This window comes from Malaya genurostris, chromosome 2 (assembly GCF_030247185.1).
Source record: "Malaya genurostris strain Urasoe2022 chromosome 2, Malgen_1.1, whole genome shotgun sequence".
Lineage (NCBI taxonomy): Eukaryota > Metazoa > Arthropoda > Insecta > Diptera > Culicidae > Malaya > Malaya genurostris.
Window position 1 is genome coordinate 3,985,111 of NC_080571.1, and position 23,204 is coordinate 4,008,314.

The following is a 23,204-nucleotide window of genomic DNA, read 5'->3' on the forward strand; positions in this document are numbered from 1 at the left end:
TAGGGTTAGAGACGCACTGCGAATACGCTCGCAGGCATTTCATTGGATTTACCACAGATTGCTAGAGAAGATGAGGATGCTTGTATGTAATTAATTTATTCATCATCAATTTGCGATGAGGTCAACTTTTCCCCGTGTCTTCTTTCGGACGGCGCTTCACCTAATTAATGATAGTGCGACGACCTGAAATAGGAATTTTTGTGTTGATACCAGATATCTTATGTCGTTTTCGCTTGAAAAAGCTAAAACTGACCCAGGGTAGATTCATCATGCAAACACTTTTCACGAAACTGTTTTGGATTCGCACTTAGCAACGAGAGTGTGCGCAAACCCGATATAAGAATCAGGTTCGAAACTAACATGATTTTCAGTTCAATGACGTTATAACTAGGTTCGAAACGGACTTCAAACAAATGGTTTGACAGCAGTTAGGCGTCAAGCGAAAACGATATTAGAGATTCACTGTCGTTTCAATAACTGACATCTACTAACTGTCAAATTTTCAGTTCAAACTCATGACGAGAAATTCGAGTTGTAAAGTTTATACTTCGTAATTTTAAAGGTTTGTGAATCGAACAACAAGAATTTTAAAAGCCCCGGGCGAACGGGCTGAAGGTTTTTTTTCGTGCAGATTAATTTGGTTAGTTTACAAAAGTGGTCTTTTGCGCTTACGCTTGAGTTTTTTTTACTAAAGACTGTCCCAGAAAGTATGGACGCACTTTGATTTCGCTGTAAATAATTAACAAGTGTTAGATATTCAAATTATATTCGGTATACTGATAATATTAGACTACAACAACAGAATATTACATTTTACATTTGCTACTTAGCCATTGTAGACGCATTGTAGACAGACCTGGCGCACCTTCTTGCTAACGTTCCTCATTAAATTCCGTCCAGACTTCTTGGCGACAAGTTTTGACACTTTTTTCCAATCTTTTTCGAACTGTTGAATGGTTTCGGCTGCCGAGACATGTTTCCTAAGATGTGCCTTCGTTAATGCTTAAAATTTTGGTAGTATACCATTCTACCGTTGATTTCGAGTAGTGGCAAGAAGAAAGATCTGGCCAGAAGACAACAGGATCCTTGTGGCTTCGAATCATGGGTAGAAATCGTTTTTGTAAACATTCCTTGATGTATATTTCGCTGTTCATTGAAGCAGTGATGATGAAGGGTTTCGAAATCTTACCGCAGCTACAAATTGCTTGCCAGACCAAAGATTTCTTATCAAATTTTTCGACTTCAATCGATGTCTCGGACTGGTTTAACACTTGCCCTTCTCGCACCGTATAATATTGTGGTCCCGGCAAGGATTTGTAATCGAGTTTTCACGTAGGTTTCGTCGTCCATGATTATGGAGTTCAAATTTCCAGCAATAATCGTATTGTACAGCTTTTGAACCCTCGGCCTGATCGATGCGTCTTGTTTCGGACTACGTTTTGGTTGTTTCCGATTCTTATAGGTTCGAAGATACAAACGTTCTTTGATTTGACATTTGACTTCGAAGTGCCCACTTTTTTGGCCACATCCCGAACTGAAACCTCTTTCTTTTGCTCGAACGCCTTTATTTAAAATAAAAATAGAAAATGGAGGAAGTATGAAAAGCTTTTAGAACTACATTTCGGAACGCTAGCACTATTTTTTTATGCAACGAAGCTGGTTCGTACCGAAAAGGCGATTAATCACCAAATTTTGTTTGTAAATCATGCCGACTTTTGCAAAATCCGCTAAAATTTCATAATGTTCAGTAATAATTCTTTTTTTACCCGCAATAAAAATAAGAGCGCATAAACTTTCAACATTGCGCCTCAAAATAGTAAATAAATCTAAGATATTCTTAGTAAGTAACCAATAAAATCGGCATGGCACACACATATTCCAAAATAATGCTTTCATCGAAACAGTTTATTCATTACGAAATTGTCATAAATAGGATTATGTTTATCATAAAGCTGATTTTAAAACCTTCTTGAATTTGAAATCATTCCGAAATAGATTTAACATAGGTTTGATGCTTCATTTTGTTTCATAAAACTTATGAAAAATGGTCTACTAGGCTGGAATATAATCTCATAATGGTTTTATTAATATTTTGAGGAGTTTAAAGTTGTAACCACACAATTGGTTTATTGATGAATTGGATATTTATCGTTTATTATTACCACATGTGCATTCAAAATATGAATCATTATGTGTTCTAAATCCATTTCAACAATAAATTTACTTGTTATTGAGTAGAAAACAATTGCTCAATAGTGCTGATTTTATGTACACATATGAATATATTGTTTTCCTTATTTGTATTTAAAAACTTCACCAAATTTATCAATATTTCTTGGTTTGACTGCTTTTTGAAAATGTGTTGAAACGTTGATAAAGTAAATAAGCTTTATGCTGCTTGTTAGCATTTTACCAAAATTTTGTTCAAAATAAAACGATGGTTGTTTATCATTTGATGTTCAGAAGAAGGAAATATTGTTTCGTGAGTTCATCATCGCTCGTCAATGGCGCTGGTAGCAGTAAACAGTGATCTTCCTTTTGCAGAAAGGCGAGAGCGTCTATGGTCACGTTAGCAGCAGAAGCTAAAGAGGAAAACCAAGGATAAGGTTGTCTTATCCTTCCTCCAGGATAGACGCTTCAATGCGTTGCACTTCACACTATAAACCGATTAAAAAATTTTTCTACAAATCTCAAACGGAAGATCTATTCCATTAATTCTGTGGCCAAAACGAAGGAGTAATTGATCGCCAAGATCACGTTAGATTATTCAATTTTTGGATGCATATGTTAAAACAAATGAAAATGAATTGGTGATCAACTGTTTAACGTTATGAAAGTTCAACGATTATCGCATTTTATTGGAAATCCTCGTATTTCTTGTTGAATCGATACGCTAAAAGTTCTTCAAGCTTTACATTCTGTCATGACAGCCGTTTACACAAAATTCGATTTCGCTTGATATCATCTCGGAAGCAAAAGCATTCGATAGGGCCGTGCCGGTGGAATCGGACATCGACTGCACGTCTGCTAATTTGTACATGCGATATTGAACAAGCAAAATCGAACAGCCCCACATTCCAATCGCTCGACGTGGAACAATCGAAGAGTAAACCTGATAATTTCACTGTCACGCTAGCTTCATTAGAGCAGATCAGCCAACGGTAACGCTTTGCAAAAGGCAAATGGTAGCGAAACAACACGTTTCAGAAACGCCCGCTGACCACCAAGGAAATCGCCTTTTACGAGAAAACAGAAAGAAACGAACTGATTTTGTAGCCAACAAATGGACGCTTCATGCAAACTCGATTTGTGTTTGAGCGGATGTGAAAGATAGAAACCTATTGGGCCAAATCACGTTTTCTTTTGTTCCATTGAGATTGCAATGTGAAAATGTATAAGTACATAATTCTTCGATAGCGGACTGTCTGTATCGATACACAACTGGGCTTCTTCATTCATCCCGTCTTGTGGAAAACCCATTGGTTAGAACAGAGATCTGCTTTCCCTGCGCAATGCATTCGCTCAACAGTATCCAGATTGTTATTGTTATAGATGCCGTTTACCCAAGGAAATAAACATAATATTTTTTCAAGTTGCTCATCTGATAGAATTAACCAAACATAATGTTAAAGTCATAAGACTGATCAATTGCATCTAAAAAACAACACGGCAAACAACACACGACAACACAGTGTCGATATTGTAGCACTCTCAAAGTTTTTTTTTAGATAAAACAAACGGTGTGGAAGAGCTTATCAGAGCATGCGAAACTTGTCATCGATGTCATGAACAGCGCAACTCGATATCGATATTGCAGCAAAATGTACACGAGTTCGGGACTTCTGTCAAATTGACGCGATCGATCAAAGCGACGATTGAAAAATCAAGTCTTGAAACGGGTTACGGTAAAATTATGCGTTTCCATGTGCATTGTTGAATATTGTATTGGTAGGTGTAAATAAGTTAGAAGAGTAAAGACTGACATGAGAGGTACTACCTTCCAAAAGTCCGTACAGTGATTGTGACAAATATGAGATGATGAAGGAAACATACGTCGTACTTAAGAGCGCTTTCAAACAAGGTACGGATCGGGTTCGGGTTTAAGAAATTGTTTACCCGACCATCTCTACTCTATACCACCGAATAGTTTCGAACACTTTTTTGATAAGGAATCCTAAACCAGGAACCGGTATTACCAAATTAGTTTTTTTAGGCCATCAGCTAGCTAAAGCTACGAGAATTCACGCATATTATCAAGACTTTTAATTCAAAGTTATTCCATTCATCGCTCTATAATTCCGGAACAAGAAGTCGAATTCGAAAAAAAAAAATCAATAGCGTTCTTTGGGATTATAACGATTAATTAGAATTGTGAAAATCACTTCAACTATAATCGAAAAAATCATATGACATTATTTGTAACATACACATACAGACATTTTGTGTTCTCCATGAACTGAATCGAATAATATATTCGGCTCTCGGATCTTGAGCTTCACCTTGAGCGACCACCCCTGGTTGCTACTCCGTTACTGATCGGGATTAGCTGAAATTGCACAGGAAATTTCTAGAGTAGATTGATCCGACCTGGGACTGGTAAATCAATGTACATCTTCTGGTAACCCCAGAATGCAATACTTAGTACCGGCGCCGGCCAGGCCCGAACGTAGATCGTCTAAGGAATGGGAAGGGATGTTAGTCCAACACTTGTTGTTACCAGAAGCCGTATATACTACTGCGCACTCCACAAGTGTAACGAGAGAAGGATATTGGTTAGTATATATTTCAATCATGGTCGCGCGTCTTAGTATGTTCCGGTTTCAAGATGCTCGGATGCACCACTAAACTCACTGACTTCCCGAGTGAACGTTTCAACAGTATCCGATACTGAAGTCCCGGGAAGTCTTGATTCACAGTTCTTACTCGTGAAAACTGAAGAAAAATTTGAAATACTATTGCGTAACGAATCAAAACTTCCTTATTTCTTCTAAATAGAGCTACCGGCTACAAAATAAACAAGTGAATAGGATTTAGACAAAATTGTAGTGACATATTCTATTTTTTTTTATAAAATAATTTTAAATCACCAAACAAAGATCAACCGATTCCACGCGTCTCTTGATTGTTCATTATTTCCGCTTTATTATTTAAATTATTTATTAAAATTATTAATTGATTATATTGGTTGATCTGGGCAGCCGACTACCGAGAAAAAATTACTAACTTATCAAACAAACAAGTATTTTTTCTATTTATTCCATATACCGATATATGTTATCTCTGTTATTAACTTTGTAATATAAACGGATTTACACAATAGTTGATTTTTATCACTCCATTTATAATCTTGAAATACAAGCAATAACATGGAAGAAGAAAACAAACCCAATCAAACTTTTCTCCGAAACTAGCCAGAAATTGATAAGTTGAATGATAATTTAGTAAAATAGAGTAATCAGAAGTGAAACGTTAGAAATATCTGATAACTGAAAGGAAAAAGAAACTCCAACAATTGTCGCCTTTCACGATATAGAAGCAGGAACCCAGTGGATCTATAGGATGGCAAAATAAGGACCGACTTGTTTCAACTAGGATGAAACTTTGCACGCGTCATCAGTATGTTAAATTATTTAATCATTTCGACTCAAGACTGATGTTAAAAAAAATGGCAAAACAATTTTTGCCTCAACTGTTTTGAGATCGTTGTAACTCGGAAACTTCCTTGAAACGGTAGAAAATATGGTCCATTTTCATTATTTTATTGTACAGAAACCGGAGAAGACAGGACAATTCCTGTAGATGTACTATACAGATGTAAATGTTTAATACTCATGTGAATACTACATGTGAATACCTAATACTTAACCACAATGTGAATGTTTAATACTTAGCTGCATATAAACATACTAACATATAAGCGTTGCGTTGCGTTTTGCAAATGTTGTATGCTTTACCTACACCGGCAGAATTCCGATTCTAGAAATGAGCAAAATGAGTCATGATTTGGGGAAAATAATATATTTTCATGTTATGATAATACACCATGAATAAAACTTCTCGGATCATGATCCATTTGGATTGATTTCGCTGAAATTTAAACGTAACTCACTTGACGTCGATGGGTATAACTTCAGGCGTGTTTCTGCTACGATGGTAATTTCTGCCACATAAATTTAGGCGTAATGTTCTAAAATATGAAGATTCCAAATATGAATGAAATGGAATGGTGAGATGAACGTATTTTTTACGTGATTTTAACTATAGTCTCAAATGATGTACATTTCAATAGCAAAATAGTGAAAAGAACTTTTTTTGATCAGAATCATTAACGATTTTGAAGCTTGTTTACTTGCGTTCATTGCTCCAGTTTGGATTTTGTGTTTCAGAATTTAAACACTTAAACTAACAACATAAAAAAAACACCTGTAAATCAAACCTCTTAAAAAGAAACTCTATGTCGAATTCTTTCAAATACCGCGGATTGATTTTTCCTTTCATGTTTTCAAAACATCGTTTGCAAAAGTCTTATTTAAAATATTTAGGTGAATCAATACAGCTGGTGTTGTTATATCTAAGCGTAGTGTAGTGTAGCCGTGCTTAGTCTCTTATGATGTCAATTTTCGGTTAATTATCTTTATGTTGTCAATTCTCTATCAGCCGGTGGGTAAAACAACACGATTATGAAATATTAATACAGATTATTAATATGCTTCAGGATCAAGTAAACATTTTCAGTAGTTCTTGCGTTTCAATGTCTGTTTTTTTCCTTACCATTAATCTATTGAGCAATCTATCACATCACTTGAGGTAGAGGGTTTAAAGTGATATCCGGGTAGAAAATTAGAATTACGAGCTTTGAAAGAAATACATTCCTCAAGTAACGCATTTTCGAACCATGATTAATTTTCATGGGAGAAGAGTTATTGCTCATGGTTTCATGATAAGTTAAAATGATTGGTTTCATGATTTTCTAATCATGACAGCAGTAACGGATTTTTTGTCCGTGTACTTTACGGAATGACGACGACGCATCACACTCTACCTTAGATAAGAAACGTATAACCAAATAGGTAGACGTACATCAGATGCGATATTTCGGTCACATTTATCGTCGTTCGTTCCAATCATCAGTTAAAAGCTGCATCAAAACTGTTCTCATAAAAAAATTATGGTTGTTTGTTGATTTTTTTCGGTCAGAATTTAAAACACTGTTCTTAACGTTTTTTGTTCAGCATAACGTTTCGGCTTACTACTCTTCAGCCATCGTCGGACGCCTACAGCATATATTTTTCGTCATTAAGTACATACATTTTACAATTCAATTTGTATTTGTACATCAAATAACAGTCACAAGAAAAGCAAACAATCGACTTACATTCAACAAAACTTGTAAAAGTTTTGTTGAATGTAAGTCGATTGTTTGCTTTTCTTGTGACTGTTATTTGATGTACAAATACAAATTGAATTGTAAAATGTATGTACTTAATGACGAAAAATATATGCTGTAGGCGTCCGACGATGGCTGAAGAGTAGTAAGCCGAAACGTTATGCTGAACAAAAAACGTTAAGAACAGTGTTTTAATTCTCACCGAAAAAAATCAACAAACAACCATAATTGAACAAAGTTGCGGTGACCAAAAAAAAAAAAGATGTTCTCATAAAAGTTACGAAAATGTCGCCCAGCCTTCACATGGTGGGATTCGATTATTTTCAACATGAAGAGATATTGTAGTTTGAGTTATGCAGGGTGTAAGATACTCTTAAAAAATCATGTTTCACAAGAAGCTGGATCCAAGTAAAAAAATTGATAAATCCACTGAAAGCTCCGGTTATGAGAAAATGAAGTTGTTATTATTAATATTGGTTCAACGTTTAGTGTAGTTTAGAGAGGCGCAAATTACACCATCCTCCTTGAGACCTTTTTTTTTGCTCACTAAACCAACGATGGGGCGCAAATGTCATTCCATACAAATAGGTATAAAGTAGACGTCAACATTGGTGAGCTATCATCAGAAGAGAAATTAAGTAAAGAGAATCCGTCGTCTGTCAATTTTACAAATACCATTCTGTAAAATACTATTAAAATCAAATCGAATGAATAGATATAAATATATATATATGAAAAAAGCCAATGAATCCAGGTAGTGAAGCCATCGCACAGATTATATAGAGGGTAACATTGAAAAGAATAATAATACATCGATTTGAATACTTAGCTTTTATGCTCATAGTCAAGTCCGTTCGAGCTCCGAGAGTCTTCCTTGTAGACTAGCTAAACAAATTGAGAGACACGTTTTCAAAAAAAAAAAACTTGGCACGAAAATGTTTGACATCCGATTTTAGCAAGGCCAACTCTTCCATCACTCCTAAATATTTCAATCGTCTTAACTTTTACTAAAGTAAAACAACCGCATGCCATGAATCGTCTTAACTTTTACTTAAGTGAAACAACACATTTGCAACTCAAAACGAGATCCTTCATTACAATTTTTTTCGGTAAACAGGATTTGTAGAGTTTGTTATAAAGGGTGATTTTTTAAGAGCTTGAGAACTTTTTTAAACAATAAAACGCATAAAATTTGCAAAATCTCATCGGTTCTTTATTTTAAAAGTTAGATTGGTACATGACATTTACTTTTTGAAGATAATTTCATTTAAATGTTGACCGCGGCTGCGTCTTAGGTGGTCCATTCGGAAAGTCCAATTTTGGGCAACTTTTTCGAGCATTTCGGCCGGAATAGCCCGAATTTCTTCGGAAATGTTGTCTTCCAAAGCTGGAATAGTTACTGGCTTATTTCTGTAGACTTTAGACTTGACGTAGCCCCACAAAAAATAGTCTAAAGGCGTCAAATCGCATGATCTTGGTGGCCAACTTACCGGTCCATTTCTTGAGATGAATTGTTCTCCGAAGTTTTCCCTCAAAATGGCCATAGAATCGCGAGCTGTGTGGCATGTAGCGCCATCTTGTTGAAACCACATGTCAACCAAGTTCAGTTCTTCCATTTTTGGCAACAAAAAGTTTGTTAGCATCGAACGATAGCGATCGCCATTCACTGTAACGTTGCGTCCAACAGCATCTTTGAAAAAATACGGTCCAATGATTCCACCAGCGTACAAACCACACCAAACAGTGCATTTTTCGGGATGCATGGGCAGTTCTTGAACGGCTTCTGGTTGCTCTTCACTCCAAATGCGGCAATTTTGCTTATTTACGTAGCCATTCAACCAGAAATGAGCCTCATCGCTGAACAAAATTTGTCGATAAAAAAGCGGATTTTCCGAATGGACCACCTAAGACGCAGCCGCGGTCAACATTTAAATGAAATTATCTTCAAAAAGTAAATGTCATGTACCAATCTAACGTTTAAAATAAAGAACCGATGAGATTTTGCAAATTTTATGCGTTTTATTGTTTAAAAAAGTTCTCAAGCTCTTAAAAAATCACCCTTTATTTATATTCAATAAACAGTTGTTTTTTGCGAATTCCACAGTAATATTTATGATGATATGAGTAATATGCGAAAGGCATCATTACACCACTAGGTGGATTAAAACAGGTTTTTTTGTGATATACTTTCGTTTCTTTTTCTGTTTTTGTACATTTTGCTTTCATTCAGTAAATACCATTTAAGCGAAGAGGTTGTGTTTCGATTATACTGGCTCGTGAGTTTACGGCTGCTAGTCTAAGCTGCAGGTAGTTAAACTGCTGCTGCCAAGGTTGCTGATCCAATCAATGAAACAATATTCGTGTATTATTTTTCTCACCGGCGATGCTCTTCCCGTGCGGCGAGCAGTTTGTATATATTCCGCGTCTGCTTTATTCATTCTTTCCTTCCACTCAGAGAATTGTACCGCTTGGCAAAGCAAGCAAGCAAGCATCATATATGCACTCTGTTGGCTCGCAGTGAGTTCGTTTCGAAGCGTTTAGGTAGAAAGCTGTTCGACTCGCGTTGAGTCGAATTTTCTACTCACAGTGATGCGTTCTCTGTGATGTATGGCGGTACAAATGAATGGCCGCTCAAGATAAAATTTTATTCCTTAATAAAGCTTATAAGAAAGGTGTCGACTCTTTTTGAATTGTCTTCACTGCACATTTCTTCAGTGTTTGATATACTTCAATCTTGATTTGTATCGTTAGGGACAACTTTAATACCTACCAGGATATGTTATTGATTAACCATCAAATATATTCGGCTTGTGGGTCTTGTTCCAAAAGTCGGTTTTCACAGTGATTGCATAATCATTTATTATGAGAAAGGAAAAAAGTTTGTTTGAGCACCAAATAGTATAACCTATAAACTGAAATAGTTCTCAGATCGGTTAAACCATCTCTGAGAAAACGAGGTGAGGTCCACTATTTCAGATACTTTCGAAACCGGAATCCGAGAACCGGTATAGTCGAAATCGGTTCATATGGCTATCAACTAACATGACCTACAATTTGGACTGGTTTTAAGCTTCATTTAGAAGATATTTTACGTTTTCTGCATCGTCTCTCAAAACGACGGTTTAAAATTTTAAGCACTCATTAACTTCCCAAGTAGCAATCCGAAACTAGTTCGAATACGACTAAGTCCAAACTAATGAGTTTATCGAAAATAAGCTATTCACAAATTTTTCTTTCAAATTATGACAAAAAACGATATTTTATTCAAACTATTGTACGAGATTAAACTTGAGCATAATGAAAAACGGATGAAATTTAAGTTATTCCTTCACGAATTTTCGAGCTTTTGATCGAACGCTCGTCATCAAGTTCCGGACAAGTGTTGCATCGCATTTTTTGGACGCTCGAGCCCAAATTTTTTTGAACTCCTGCATGTTCCCAGTTGCCTTACCAGTCTTCTTGAAGACCCTCTTCACGATTGCCCAGTAACGTTCGATGGGTCAAAACTGAGGGCAATTTAATGGATTGATATTTTTCTCAAAGAAATTTATACCCTTTTCCGCAAGCCAATTGAGAGTGGCTTTGGCATAGTGAGCCGACGCTAAATCCGCCCAAAACAGTGGAGGTGTACTATGCTTCTTATATAAAGGTAACAATCTCTTCTGGAGATACTCAGCTCGATAGATTTCTGCGTTTATAGTTCCGGTAGTGTTATAAATGGTTGACTTCAAATTACAGGAACATATTGCTTGCCATACCAGTACCTTTCGACCGAATTTCTCCACTTGAATCGACCTGTCCACATCACTCACATCCTCCCCAACGACGACAGTGAAGTATTGTGGACCTGGAAGGGTTTTTGAGTCCTCCTTTACTTAAGTCTCATCGTCCATCAAAACGCAAGCATCAGGACACTGCAAAAAACGCAAATACAATTTCCGGCCCTTGTTGCTGCTCGCTTTCTTCTGTTCTACACTTTGTTTCGAGATTTTCTAAGTCTTCAGGTCTTCGCAAGTAGGTCTTCAGGTGATTTCGCCTCTTGATACGCTGAATCATTCCGACACTCGTTCCTGCTTTTTTTGCCAAATCACGTATTGACATTGATTTGTTCTTCACGATTAGTTATACCACTTTCTGGTCCAGTTTCGAGTTGGAAGAACCGGGTTTTCTGTCTCTTACTGGTAGCTCATCCAAAGAATAGTGTTCCCCAAACTTATTAATGATGGTTTTAACCCTGGCATGATGAATTTCAAGCCGCTTCGCTAATTTTCGCATAGTAATACCCTTCTCACTTAGCCATGTGTCAAGAACCTTAATTTTCACCTCCTTTTCAAAACGCGACATTTTGAAAACGCAGAATTTCAACCGCACAAACAAGTAAACAAACGAAGAGTGACAGCCAAACGCACAGCATGCTGTGATCTGAGCATAAAAAATAATCATAAATACATGCGTACAACACAAATGTATGTGGATAGCTTATTTTCGATACACACCTTATGTTGCAAAAAGAGCACGAACATGTTTTTTTTAAATGTTATACAGGTTGAAACAAGGTGACAGCAATGTTTCTTTATAACATAAACATTGAACTAGCCATCATTTGTAAGTTATCGTTACTTGATTCTAACAAATTTTTAATCACAGTTTTTAGTTACTAGTTGAAAAAAAGTTTATTTTCCTTTGCGAAACCATTATAAATACAAAAGCAAATATGTAAATCGTTACTGTGAATTGATATAGCAATAACATAGATATAATAAAATTGTAATATACAATTTCTGCATTGATTCAAATAGCTATCGGTAGGGTTTTCCAACGTTATGATAACAAAAATTCAACCTAAAAAACTTTTCCTTGCTTGAATATGGCAAACACAGTATGGAGTCTCAAGAAGGGCATGAAACGTAAATAAAATCAGGATATTACTTTTTTCAAAACTACTTTTTGGCGAAAATAGTGAAAGGCGAATAGTCACTTTGTTCTATGCACTGTCATAAACACGAAGAAAATAATATAGGGATTGAACATCGATTGTGTTAATATTATAATTCTCATGATATATGAATTTAAAATAATGAGAAATCATTCTACTTGGATTAATTTTGAGCATTCTGAACATAGGGTTTTTTGTTATTTATTTTTCATATTTTCATAAACAGACAGTCAATTAAAATTGAATTTCGCTCGACAGTTTTAGAATCGTTGTGAAATTTGTACCTTGTATCAAGTTTATGATTTCAAGTACTCTACTGCCTTTTTATTGATGATAGGAAAGTATTCTGGATTTATTCAATGTTTATAATGTCGATGGTGACTAAGTTTCAACTAGTTTACTTGAAAACAAGTTATTTTCATGTTAAAGAAAGATAAGTTATTTTCAGTATGGCATCACTAGTAGAAACTGCGCTTTTTGAGTCACGCAAGTGGTTAGATGTTAGTACCAATCACTCGAATATCTGGTTGCAAACTGAATATCTGGTTGGGTTGTAACTCGGATCCGGATAAAATTCAGCAGTTTTATCTGACACCATAAAACCTTTAATTAGTATCTAAGTTTATGAAAATTGTTGAAATTAAACAGGCACTTTTCACCCTATAATTCCGAAACCGAAAGTTGGATCCTGATAAAATTCGGGAGTTTTGTGCAGGGTCATAATAGTTTTCATTTGAATCTAAGTTTGTGAAAATCGGTGTAACCATCTTTGGAAAACTAGCGTGAGTCCCGTTCTGGAATATTTGTTAAAGTTGGTTCAATTGGGCCCCGACAAACAAAACCTACAAATTGGAATAGATTTCAGCACACTTCCGAAGATTTTTAATGTTCTTCGCATCATCATTTTAAATGACAGTTTGAAATTTCTAACATTCATTACCTTATAATGGGAGTCTAAAAAAAGGCCGAAATACGAAAGGCGGAATAACGAAAGGCCGAAATACATAAGGCCGACGATGTTCTTATCTACCACATAAAGACGAAATTTCGGAAAGCCGAAGCATAACAGGCCGAAATATATATATAATGGCGAGTAAGTGAGTTACAATAATTTTCTCACGAAAAAGTTACATTTTTAGCGGTAATCCACTTGTTGTCTATAATTAAATTACATATTAGTTATAAAAAATTGATTTCTTTTACTTGAGTAGAAAAGATATTTATTTAATTCTGGCATCCTTTTCTTCTATACCTGCAGAGTAGATCAACATAAAAAGAGCCTAGCTCTTTTTCGATTTGTTTACTTTTATGATTCCTGTGTGAATTATGAAGTTACGCCCATGCGCATTTTTCGTGAAATTGGTTGGTTTTTGCGACTAAGATAAATCTGCGGGTAATTTTATCGTCTCATTTACTATTTCCAGTAGTAAAAGGTTCGTAAACCATTTAAAATAAAGAAAATAAATACTTTCGCCTTCCTTACTAGCAATTAAAGTATCGCTCTGTTTGTTGGCATGGAACACGGAGGGCAAAACTAACATAAACAAATGGAATGACAGTTTCACCCTTTATAGTTCTTTGTATCACTAAAATTGAGAATTTTTTAGAGACCGTATTTTTAGGCAAAATTGTAGGATTTTGAAGCATTTATTAATGGGAGAGAGTAACTCGATTTGTTTACTTTTGTAAGATTCGCCCTACTTTGAAAAACAGCTGATTTTTTCATTATTCCTCTACCAACAACTGTCTTTCGTGATCACCTTTGTTCGTTCTTTCTCGCTGATCTAATTTTTTACCAGTTTTTAGAGTTGTGTGTTATTATTGTGGTACAAAGTATTTGGTAAGAATTCTAACGTTTAGTATATTTAGAAAATAATTTCATTCCGATCTGAAAAACTGCTTCGTCTACTAGTGTTACAATTGTAGTAGAAACACCTAGAGAAAATGAGCAGCTATCAAAAATTGAGAATTGATTTTAGTTTTGTTGACTGTGAACAGTCAGGCAGCTAAGCCGAAGATTTTCTTGCATAATTCAGAAAGCCGAAACGATTCTTTCAACGGGCAGACCAGGCAAACGGTTTGCTTGCGTGGGGCCGCCGCTCCCCTGTAGTACTCCCCCTTATAATACCGTAAGTAGGATCCGGATAAAATATAGAATGTGCTTATAGTACTGTAAAAACTTTTATTTAAATCTAAGTTTGCTAAAAAATCGGGTAAACCATCTCTGACAAATCGAAGTGAGTTACATTTTGGAGTTTTTGAAAACTATTTTCGGAACTGAAACTGAGAAACCGGTATTGTTAAATAGTGATTATTTGGTCATCTGCTAACTATATCAACAAATTAGTCTAAGCTGTTTTTATAGTGATTGCATTATCTTAGTCTATAAAAAAGCAAAACACTGAACAGCTCAACATGCACAACTACTGCGATATCTCTAGATAATTTTATACAAATAAGAAAATAAAACTTCTCATCTTTTTTGTTTGCAGATTTCGATTTGTTATGGACTGAAAGATACTGCTGTTGTGCTTTTCCCTCGTGGCCTATAGATCAAAGTTCAACAAACAACCGTCAACCGTCGAAGCTATGAACGCTGCCAGTATTCTAGAATTACAAACGTGGATCGTTTACCAAAGAGTAGCTGTTGAATGTGCAAACTGTTTGTGTAAGTATGACTCTCAAATCTGATACTGGATCAAAATTCCATCCATGAAAAATCAATATTGATGCAATTAGTAATAAAAGCAAACTAACGTCTAACGCAAGATTGGAGTGTATCGGTACGGATGTTAAGTAGAAATTTGATTTTTTTCGGTTTGTACATTAGTTGCTTGTAGATTGATATAAGTTTGCGTTTTTGTTTTCTCCCGTCTACATTCTTTTTTTTGTTTGTTTATTTTTTTCTTCTTTGTTTGATTCTCACAGGAATTGCACAGTTTATTTTTTTGTCAAATAACACTAGTACTTCGAATCATCTGCGACTATTGTTGTGTTCCATCAATCGACGATACTTGAAAGCTTTTCTGTGTCACCAAACAATGAAATAAACCGCGGGCTTGAGATAGCCGTTTTTCAAGTGTCTGTCCAGTAAACGACTATCAGCATCATTATCAATCTTTCGAGGACGAGAGCAGACTGCCACAATCTAGATTGATTGAAAAGTAAATTGCGCATCAAGGGAGCGAACGAAAGGCCGCTTCTCGAAAGGACGGAAAACCCGCCGACTGAGGTCATCTACCGTAGCGGAATCGGAAGAAGAGAGAAAATCAAAACAAAAGAAAGATATTAGTGATTTGATATCGTGCGGCCGGACTGACCTCAATTACGGTGAACAAAAAAAAAGAAGGCATTCGATACGTGTTCGCTCGAGACATAAAGCAGTAATAGAAAAAAAACTATATCATAAGCAAAATTATCGACCGCCATCAACGAAAGAAAGCAATTGATTGGCGGGTAGCGCCCTAGTGCCATCAGGAAATTTACAAAGAACCTCACACCCACGCTTGCCAGATCGATATCAACGCCAACGGATACGCTTTCTTCTTTTGTTACATTATTTTGAGAAGGAGAAATTTGCCTGCCGATAATTTTAGATTCTGATTTGAAGCACAAAAAACATGATCGATACAGGTAGGTTATTACTTCTGTTCATTATTTCTATTGGTTATTATGGGTTTGTAAATTCATTGTAGATTTTGGTTTCAGTCGCTTTGTACATTTTGTTGGTAACTCTTCAAGCTTAAAAGTTTTCCATTATTGTTTCCATCGGCTTACGGATTGAGCTTTAGAAAAAAAAATTAATTATTTATTAATGCGAATCATGACTGTCTAATCCTTCTCGCTAGTCTTCAGTTGGCGTGCGTTGGCTCCACTGATCATAACTAAAATGGTAATAAACTCATAGTAAGTGGTTTTTATTACAGACCCGTCCGGTTCTCGTTTCATTTCGCTAATTAGTTATTCGTACTCGCTACTGATGTGTACATACAGGTCAGTGAGGCATTTGAAATGAAACTAAAAATAATCATGGAAGGAGTGTAATGCATAATTTGAGCTGATTGAAAGATTTTAAAGGGTTGTTCGTAAGTGATTTTAAAAGCATTAAAAAGGTGTGACTGATGATATAATTATTTTTTTGTTGCTTTTTAATCATATTGCCAAAAGATTGCTTCTGAATTGTTATGAAATTTACATTTGAAAATTAAACGAAAATTGGTGATGCCTGACCGAATTTTAATGTGTTTCACTGGATTTCAATTTATTCGTTTAGTTTACATGATACAATATCAAGAGTTTTTTATTTAATCCAACATTAATGAGACATGGTAACAGTTCGGCTGAAAAGTTCGTATCGTTTAATAGAAACACACATTTTTTTGCCAAAATTCGTTTTTATTATTCAACATAATTGCCATCAGAGGCGATACAACGATTATAGCGATCTTCCAACTTTTCGATACCATTTTTGTAGTACGATTTGTCCTTTGCCTCAAAATAGGCCTCAGTTTCAGCGATTACCTCTTCATTGCTTCTAAATTTTTTACCAGCGAGCATTCTCTTGAGGTCTGAGAACAGGAAAAAGTCACTGGGGGTCAAATCTGGAGAATACGGTGGATGAGGGAGCAATTCGAAGCCCAACTCGTTCAATTTCAGCATGGTTTTCATCGACTTGTGACACGGTGCATTGTCTTGATGAAACAAAACTTTTTTCTTCTTCAAATGAGGCCGTTTTTTTTAAAGTTCGTCCTTCAAACGCTCTAATAACGCTATATAATAGTCACTGTTGATGGTTTTTCCCTTTTCAAGGTAGTCGATGAAAATTATACCATGCGAATCCCAAAATACAGACGCCATAACCTTACCGGCCGATTGTTGAGTCTGTCCACGCTTTGGGTTCGGTTCTTCGCGTGCAGTCCACTCAGCTGACTGTCGATTGGACTCCAGAGTGAAGTGATGGAGCCATGTTTCGTCCATTGTTATATATCGACGAATAAAATCGGTTTTATTTCGATATAACAGCTCCAAACACTGCTCAGAATCATCAATTCGTTGTTGTTTTTGATCAATTGTGAGCTCACGCGGCACCCATTTTGCACAAAGCTTTCTCATATCCAAATATTCGTGAATAAAATAAAAGGTTGAAATTCTGTACAAAGTCTCCGAAAGGTTGATCCAGATCCGACTTTCGGTTCCGGTATTACAGCGCGATAAGTGAAAATTTTCAGTTTCATGAGTATTTTTTCACAAGCGATGGCGAAACGAGGTGCACATTTTTACAAAACTTACTGCTAAATTCATCTAGTTGGCAGAGTTAGAGAATATATAAAACTACTTTGGGACTACTAGTCTCCGGTTTCCGCTTCCGAAAGCACCGATAATGGTGAAGAAAATCTTCAAAAATGGAACTCAGTTCGATTTCTCAACAACGGTTGAACCGATTAATGATTCAAATTAAAGCTCTCATTGTCTTTAAATATACTGTGCAATTTCATCCAGATCCGACTTCCGGTTCCGAAATTACAGGGCGATGTGTGTCAAACTATTGAAATTCAAATTCGTCATTAAAAAGGACGATGCAAAACTGGTACGCGTCGGTACGTGCGGGCTTTGCTCCGTTCGCAGCGCTCTTTGTTCAATTTCGTATAGCGTGCAGGGTTGCCACATTTATATTTATATTGTTTAATTGAAAAAATGTAAATTAATAAATCTTTTATTTAATTTGTACCTACTTGTTAGTGTTACTACAAAATCATGATAACGATGCTTTTCTGTAGAAGTACACTTATTGCCTTTCTCATATAGAAAGTTTATGCAATCTCTTGAAAAATTGACTAGTGAGAATTGGCCCAGAGGGCTAAGTGTTCTATATCATTGGACGCAGTTCATCGAGCTGAGCAATGCATGTTTCTGGTGTGTAAAGTCAAATAATGTACCTCATAAAATAAAAAATCTCGTAGTTTCATTGGTTGCTATTGAATTTCATCATGCTTTCATAGGGTAAAGTGTGTTTAAAATTGCACACCGTCATTTAGAGCGACGATGCGAAAAAGTGTAAAATTCATCTAGATTTGGCTTAAAACTGATTCAAATTGTAGGCTATATTCGAAATCTACTAAACGAACCGACTTCGGCTATACTGGTTCCAAGTTCCAGGTTCCAGAAGTACTGGAAATAGTGCTCAAAAAGTTTAAAACGAGACTCACTCAATTAAAATGTGTTGTTATTCTATAAATATTGAACTGTCCGTCCCGTTGGTCAAACACTCAGAGCGGTTAGCAAGCTGTTGCATCGTTTTCAATCATGACGTTTCCTTAATTCCAGTCGATCTTTTACAAATTTACCGTCGTAAACACTGTCTATGATTGTCGAGTCATAGTGTTTTGTGCAACATTTTGTGCAACATCACGATCGATGTAACTTTGAAGAATATGAACCATTAGTACTTCAAGTTCACGAAGCCGCTCGAATTAGGCGAAACTCGCAACTTGCACAGTTTTGATCAAAACTAACTACTGTAAGAGATTTTAGAAACGTTAGTCGGTGAGTAAAGGTAAGTAAATTACTAATGAAAAGTTACAAAAATACCGACGCAGTGTGATTCACATACAAAGTTGTTTTTATTTATAACTACTAAACAAGTACTCTATGGATATTATCAATTTCACTGCACTTCATACTCGCGCTTTGAACAACACTCATGATTTGAGTTGCGTTTACTCAAACTCGTAAACTGTAACAATATCACTAAATTTCTGTTTGAGCTGTTAGTGGAATATTTTCACTAATAGTAATGTTGTTGTACATCACTTCAAGTCAAAAGTAGCAGAACATGCCTTTTTTGAAGATCATGAACTCACTACTATTGACATAAAAATCTTAAGACAAATTTCCCATCCATGGAAATTAGATTCAGCAGAAAGTTAAGAAATATTCAAAAACAACTCCATCTCTTTATTAAACCGAGACCAAGGGAATAGATCTTCTTGGCTTTTCCAGTTACTACCCATATCCAAGATAAAAACAAACATAGAAAACACTTAACTCTTCCAGTTTTCTGTTACCTGTTTTTACCTTTTCAATTTTTGTTGTTCCTTTTGTGGTTTACCTGCTTGCGTTTCTACTTACTTACGTTTGTATGAAAAGAACTTCACTGCAGCATTCTTTCAATAAACTTATAAAACCGATACACTGAAGAAGGATGCAAATAGCATTCCGAAATACGTATATGTATTATAATGTTTGATACACTTTCGGAAAAATAGTGACTTTGTGAGAGTGTAATGACGTGATATAGTGGAATTCAACGGTACAACAACAGTACTATTAGTGTAACAATATGTTAAAATTTAGTATGAGTTGGAGTAAATGCAACTCAAATCAAAAGTTCTCTTGCTTTTAACCATACATCAGAGTAAGCGTTGAGTTTTCGAATATATATACACCCAAACCTCCGTTTACGAACACTTTTTATACGTTACCTCTTTTTACGTAACTCTTTTTACGAATCAAATCCCAAATAACGTAATCTTTTTTTACGAACCAAATCCCAAATAACGTAAACTTTTTTTACGAACCTACTTCGTAAAAAGAGGTTTTGGCATACATCGAAAGCGATTTCCGACTCCATGGAAACTACTACAATATGGGTATTTTTGGAACGGGTTTAAAGAGTAGATTCCGGAAAATGATGTTTGAGATATTTTGGAAATCCAAGATGGCGACTTCCGGTTGATTGATATTCTTTGAAAACCCTTACAATATGGGTATTTTCGGAACGGAATTGATGACTAGATGTAGGAAAATGATGTTTGAGGTGGTTCTGAAATCCAAGATGGCGTTCCGAAAATACTCATATTGTAAGGGTTTTCAAGGAATATCAAGAAACCGGAAGTTGCCATCTTGGATTTCAGAAACACCTCAAACATCGTTTTCTGACATCTAATAAATTCCGTTCCGAAAATACCCATATTGTTAGGGGTTTTAGGCAATCTCAATAAACCGGAAGCCGCCATCTTGGATTTTGAAACGAGCCCAAACATCATTTTCTTGCACTTACTCTTCACATCCGTTCCGAAAATAACCATATGATGCGCGATTTCCACATTAATCACACAAAACATTTTTTACGAATAAATTCCAAATAACGTAAACTTTTTTTACGAACCAAATCCCAAATAACGTAAACTTTTTTTACGAACTACCTCTTTTTACGAACCCACGTTTAGTTCGTAAACGGAGGTTTCGGTGTATTGAAAAGTATATGCAATACGCGTGTGCTACATACATACATTTATTTGCACTACATCACATTCACGATAACACATAATCAACAATAGTACACCACAATACTCGGTTTATGGCGGCAGCTCTCCATCCTTCGCCAACCCCACACCATTCTTATGCACACCGAAGAACATCGTTCTTAACACGCGTCGCTCAAAGTGTTTGCAGGTCCTCCTCGAGCATGATCCATGCTTATGAGCGTTTTACGTGAAATTTTCGAGATATGATTTTTTGAAATTCCGCGTTTTCGAAAAAGAGCCTTTTTCAACAGCCTTTACTGTAAAATCTAATAAAAATACAAAAATTCGCCCAAGACATGAAATGTGCGTCTTCTCCTTTGCTTTCAAATAAGCGATTCCATAAAAGAACCTTTAAAGTTAATATAATGAAAAAAGTTAAAAATTAATAAAAAAATTAAAAAAAATCAAACTTGGGTCTAATTTTGTTGTTGTTGAAAAAAGAAACCTTAGGGGTTTAACTCAATCTTGGCAAAGTTTCAGAGTGGAAAGATCAATACTTTCGGAGCAGTGAATTTTTTAATTACGACCCGCACGCGCGGAGCGTACCGCAGTATAGGGATGTCCGATACCGAGTCGATACTTTAAGGCAGTGTTGGTGATTGCCGAAAATTTGACAGAAGCTGCTATATTGCTATCTATATTGTATACAACATTTTCAATCCGGTAGAAGATGCTACAAGAACTCGAGTCTCTCAATGCATGAACCATGAGAGAATTTTGCTACATTTCTTCGCTCCACTTCATACTCTGAGTATTTCACGCCCTTAAAAAAATTTACAGTCTGATAATGATCGTTGCTGTGTGGAATTTCCCAAGAGAGAATCGCAAGTTGACAATTGTCGCAGAAAATCGAATCGATGATTCAACTTGATGATTCTCATACTAGGTTGCAATATTTCAAAACCCTTGTGTGGAGCATTCACAGACATTTTCATAGACACAACTTATACAAAGGTTATATGCACATAGTTAGAATTAGCGGCAATAGTAAAATGATTCTATCGCAATTATCAACTGCCTGTATAGAATAGGATCGCGAAACGAGAATAAGCGACCGTTTGTTGCTTCAGAGAGGATCCCCACAGCAGCGTGCTAACATTTGATTCTCAGAAATGTCATCGAGAGAAATTCGCTCTCGCACTGGTGTCGATTCTATGTTAAATGAACCATGCCAGGTTTTTGTTGTTGCGATGATTTCCGTTTCTCTTTGATGGCGCTGATTCAATCGTTGAAAAGTTGCCAGTGAACGTTCTTTGATACGATAAAAGCCATCCTTGGTTTAAGGTATCGATACTGTCTTTCAAGTATTGGGTATTTTTGGTATCGATGTCGCATCAGAGCGATACTGTTAGTATCGATACTTTTGGTCTCGATACTTACAGTATCGCAACAGATTGAAATCAATTCTTATTACGACGGAACATTTTTTTTTGTTTCAATTATAGAGGCTTTAACCTTAAGGTCATTCCCCTCTTCGAGCCCAAAAAATTGCGGAGTTGGGAATCGAACCCAGATGAGCTGCGTGAAATGTATTGGTATGACGTGGACTAGCAGTCGTTAAAATTCGTTCTCGACTATCTCGCTTCGTCCCACAGGTGCGCTTAAAGAGAGTGCAATGAGAGAAAGTAGGGATGGTACTCGGAAGGCAAAGTATCGAAACCTCGGGTATCGGGATACCAAAATTTGGGTATCGATACAAGGTATCAAAAGGCAATAAAGTATCGATACCTATAAGTATCAATTGATACTTGCGCAGCAATCATTTCAAAATGTCATTTCAATTTTGCACACTCATTGCACTCTCTTTCAGTGAGCCTAATAACGATGGAATAATAGCAATAGGAATTGGCTTTCAGGTCAGCTGATGTAAACTACATACTACATTGTTTTGATGTAATATCGTATGATTTATCTGCAATATTTCTTGAAAACAGAAAATTATTGCATTTGATGTTCAGTACGTCTAATTTTTATTCACACTGATTGATAATTAAATTGAAATTGTTACAATTCTTTTTTGCTGGGTGGTAACACCTTTCTGTACATCATAAAATAACGCCACGGTCGACAATTTTATTTTATTTTGAAATGATTGCTGCGCAAGCATCAATTGATACTTATAGGTATCGATACTTTATTGCCTTTTGATACCTTGTATCGATACCCAAATTTTGGTATCCCGATATCCGAGGTATCGATACTTTGCCTTCCGAGTACCATCCCTACCGCAGCGCAATTCGCTCGGATACGGGCTTAAAAGGCTATCCGCATTATGCCGATCCGACCTATCCGAGCTCTCCGGCGTTGACTTTTTTTTTCGACTTCGGCTATGGCTGAGCTGCACATGCATTCTTTCATTGCTCGAAAACAAACTAGAATAAACCTCCTGAAGCTATTAAACATTTCCTCTCGATTGCAGTTATGACCGATAATGCATTTAAAGCGAAAGACATCGGTCTGCGTGCACAGAAGAAAATCCTATCTCGCATGGCGACCAAAAATGTGGCGAAGGTGTTCATCGATGGCACAACCGCATCGCTGCTGGACAACGTGTATCGGTTGGCGAAGACACACG

At 36.1% G+C, this 23,204-nt stretch overlaps 1 protein-coding gene across 7 annotated transcripts in view; it reads left to right on the forward strand.

Annotated features, from left to right (window-relative positions):
- The window catches only part of LOC131433100 (protein salivary glands marred), a 44,685-nt gene that overhangs the window by 11,783 nt on the left and 9,698 nt on the right, over positions 1-23,204 (forward strand). For 4 of the 7 annotated variants that reach the window (XM_058599905.1, XM_058599906.1, XM_058599904.1 and 1 more), the window contains 2 exons: positions 14,816-14,991; positions 23,049-23,203. In XM_058599905.1, the coding sequence (XP_058455888.1) occupies positions 14,913-14,991; positions 23,049-23,203 (234 nt within the window). In that variant the 5' untranslated portion in view covers positions 14,816-14,912. Of the gene's footprint in view, positions 1-14,815; positions 14,992-15,251; positions 15,957-17,282; positions 18,877-18,967; positions 22,225-23,048; position 23,204 lie in introns of those variants that run through there. The other 3 variants (XM_058599909.1, XM_058599910.1, XM_058599911.1) reach the window with 3 other exon arrangements.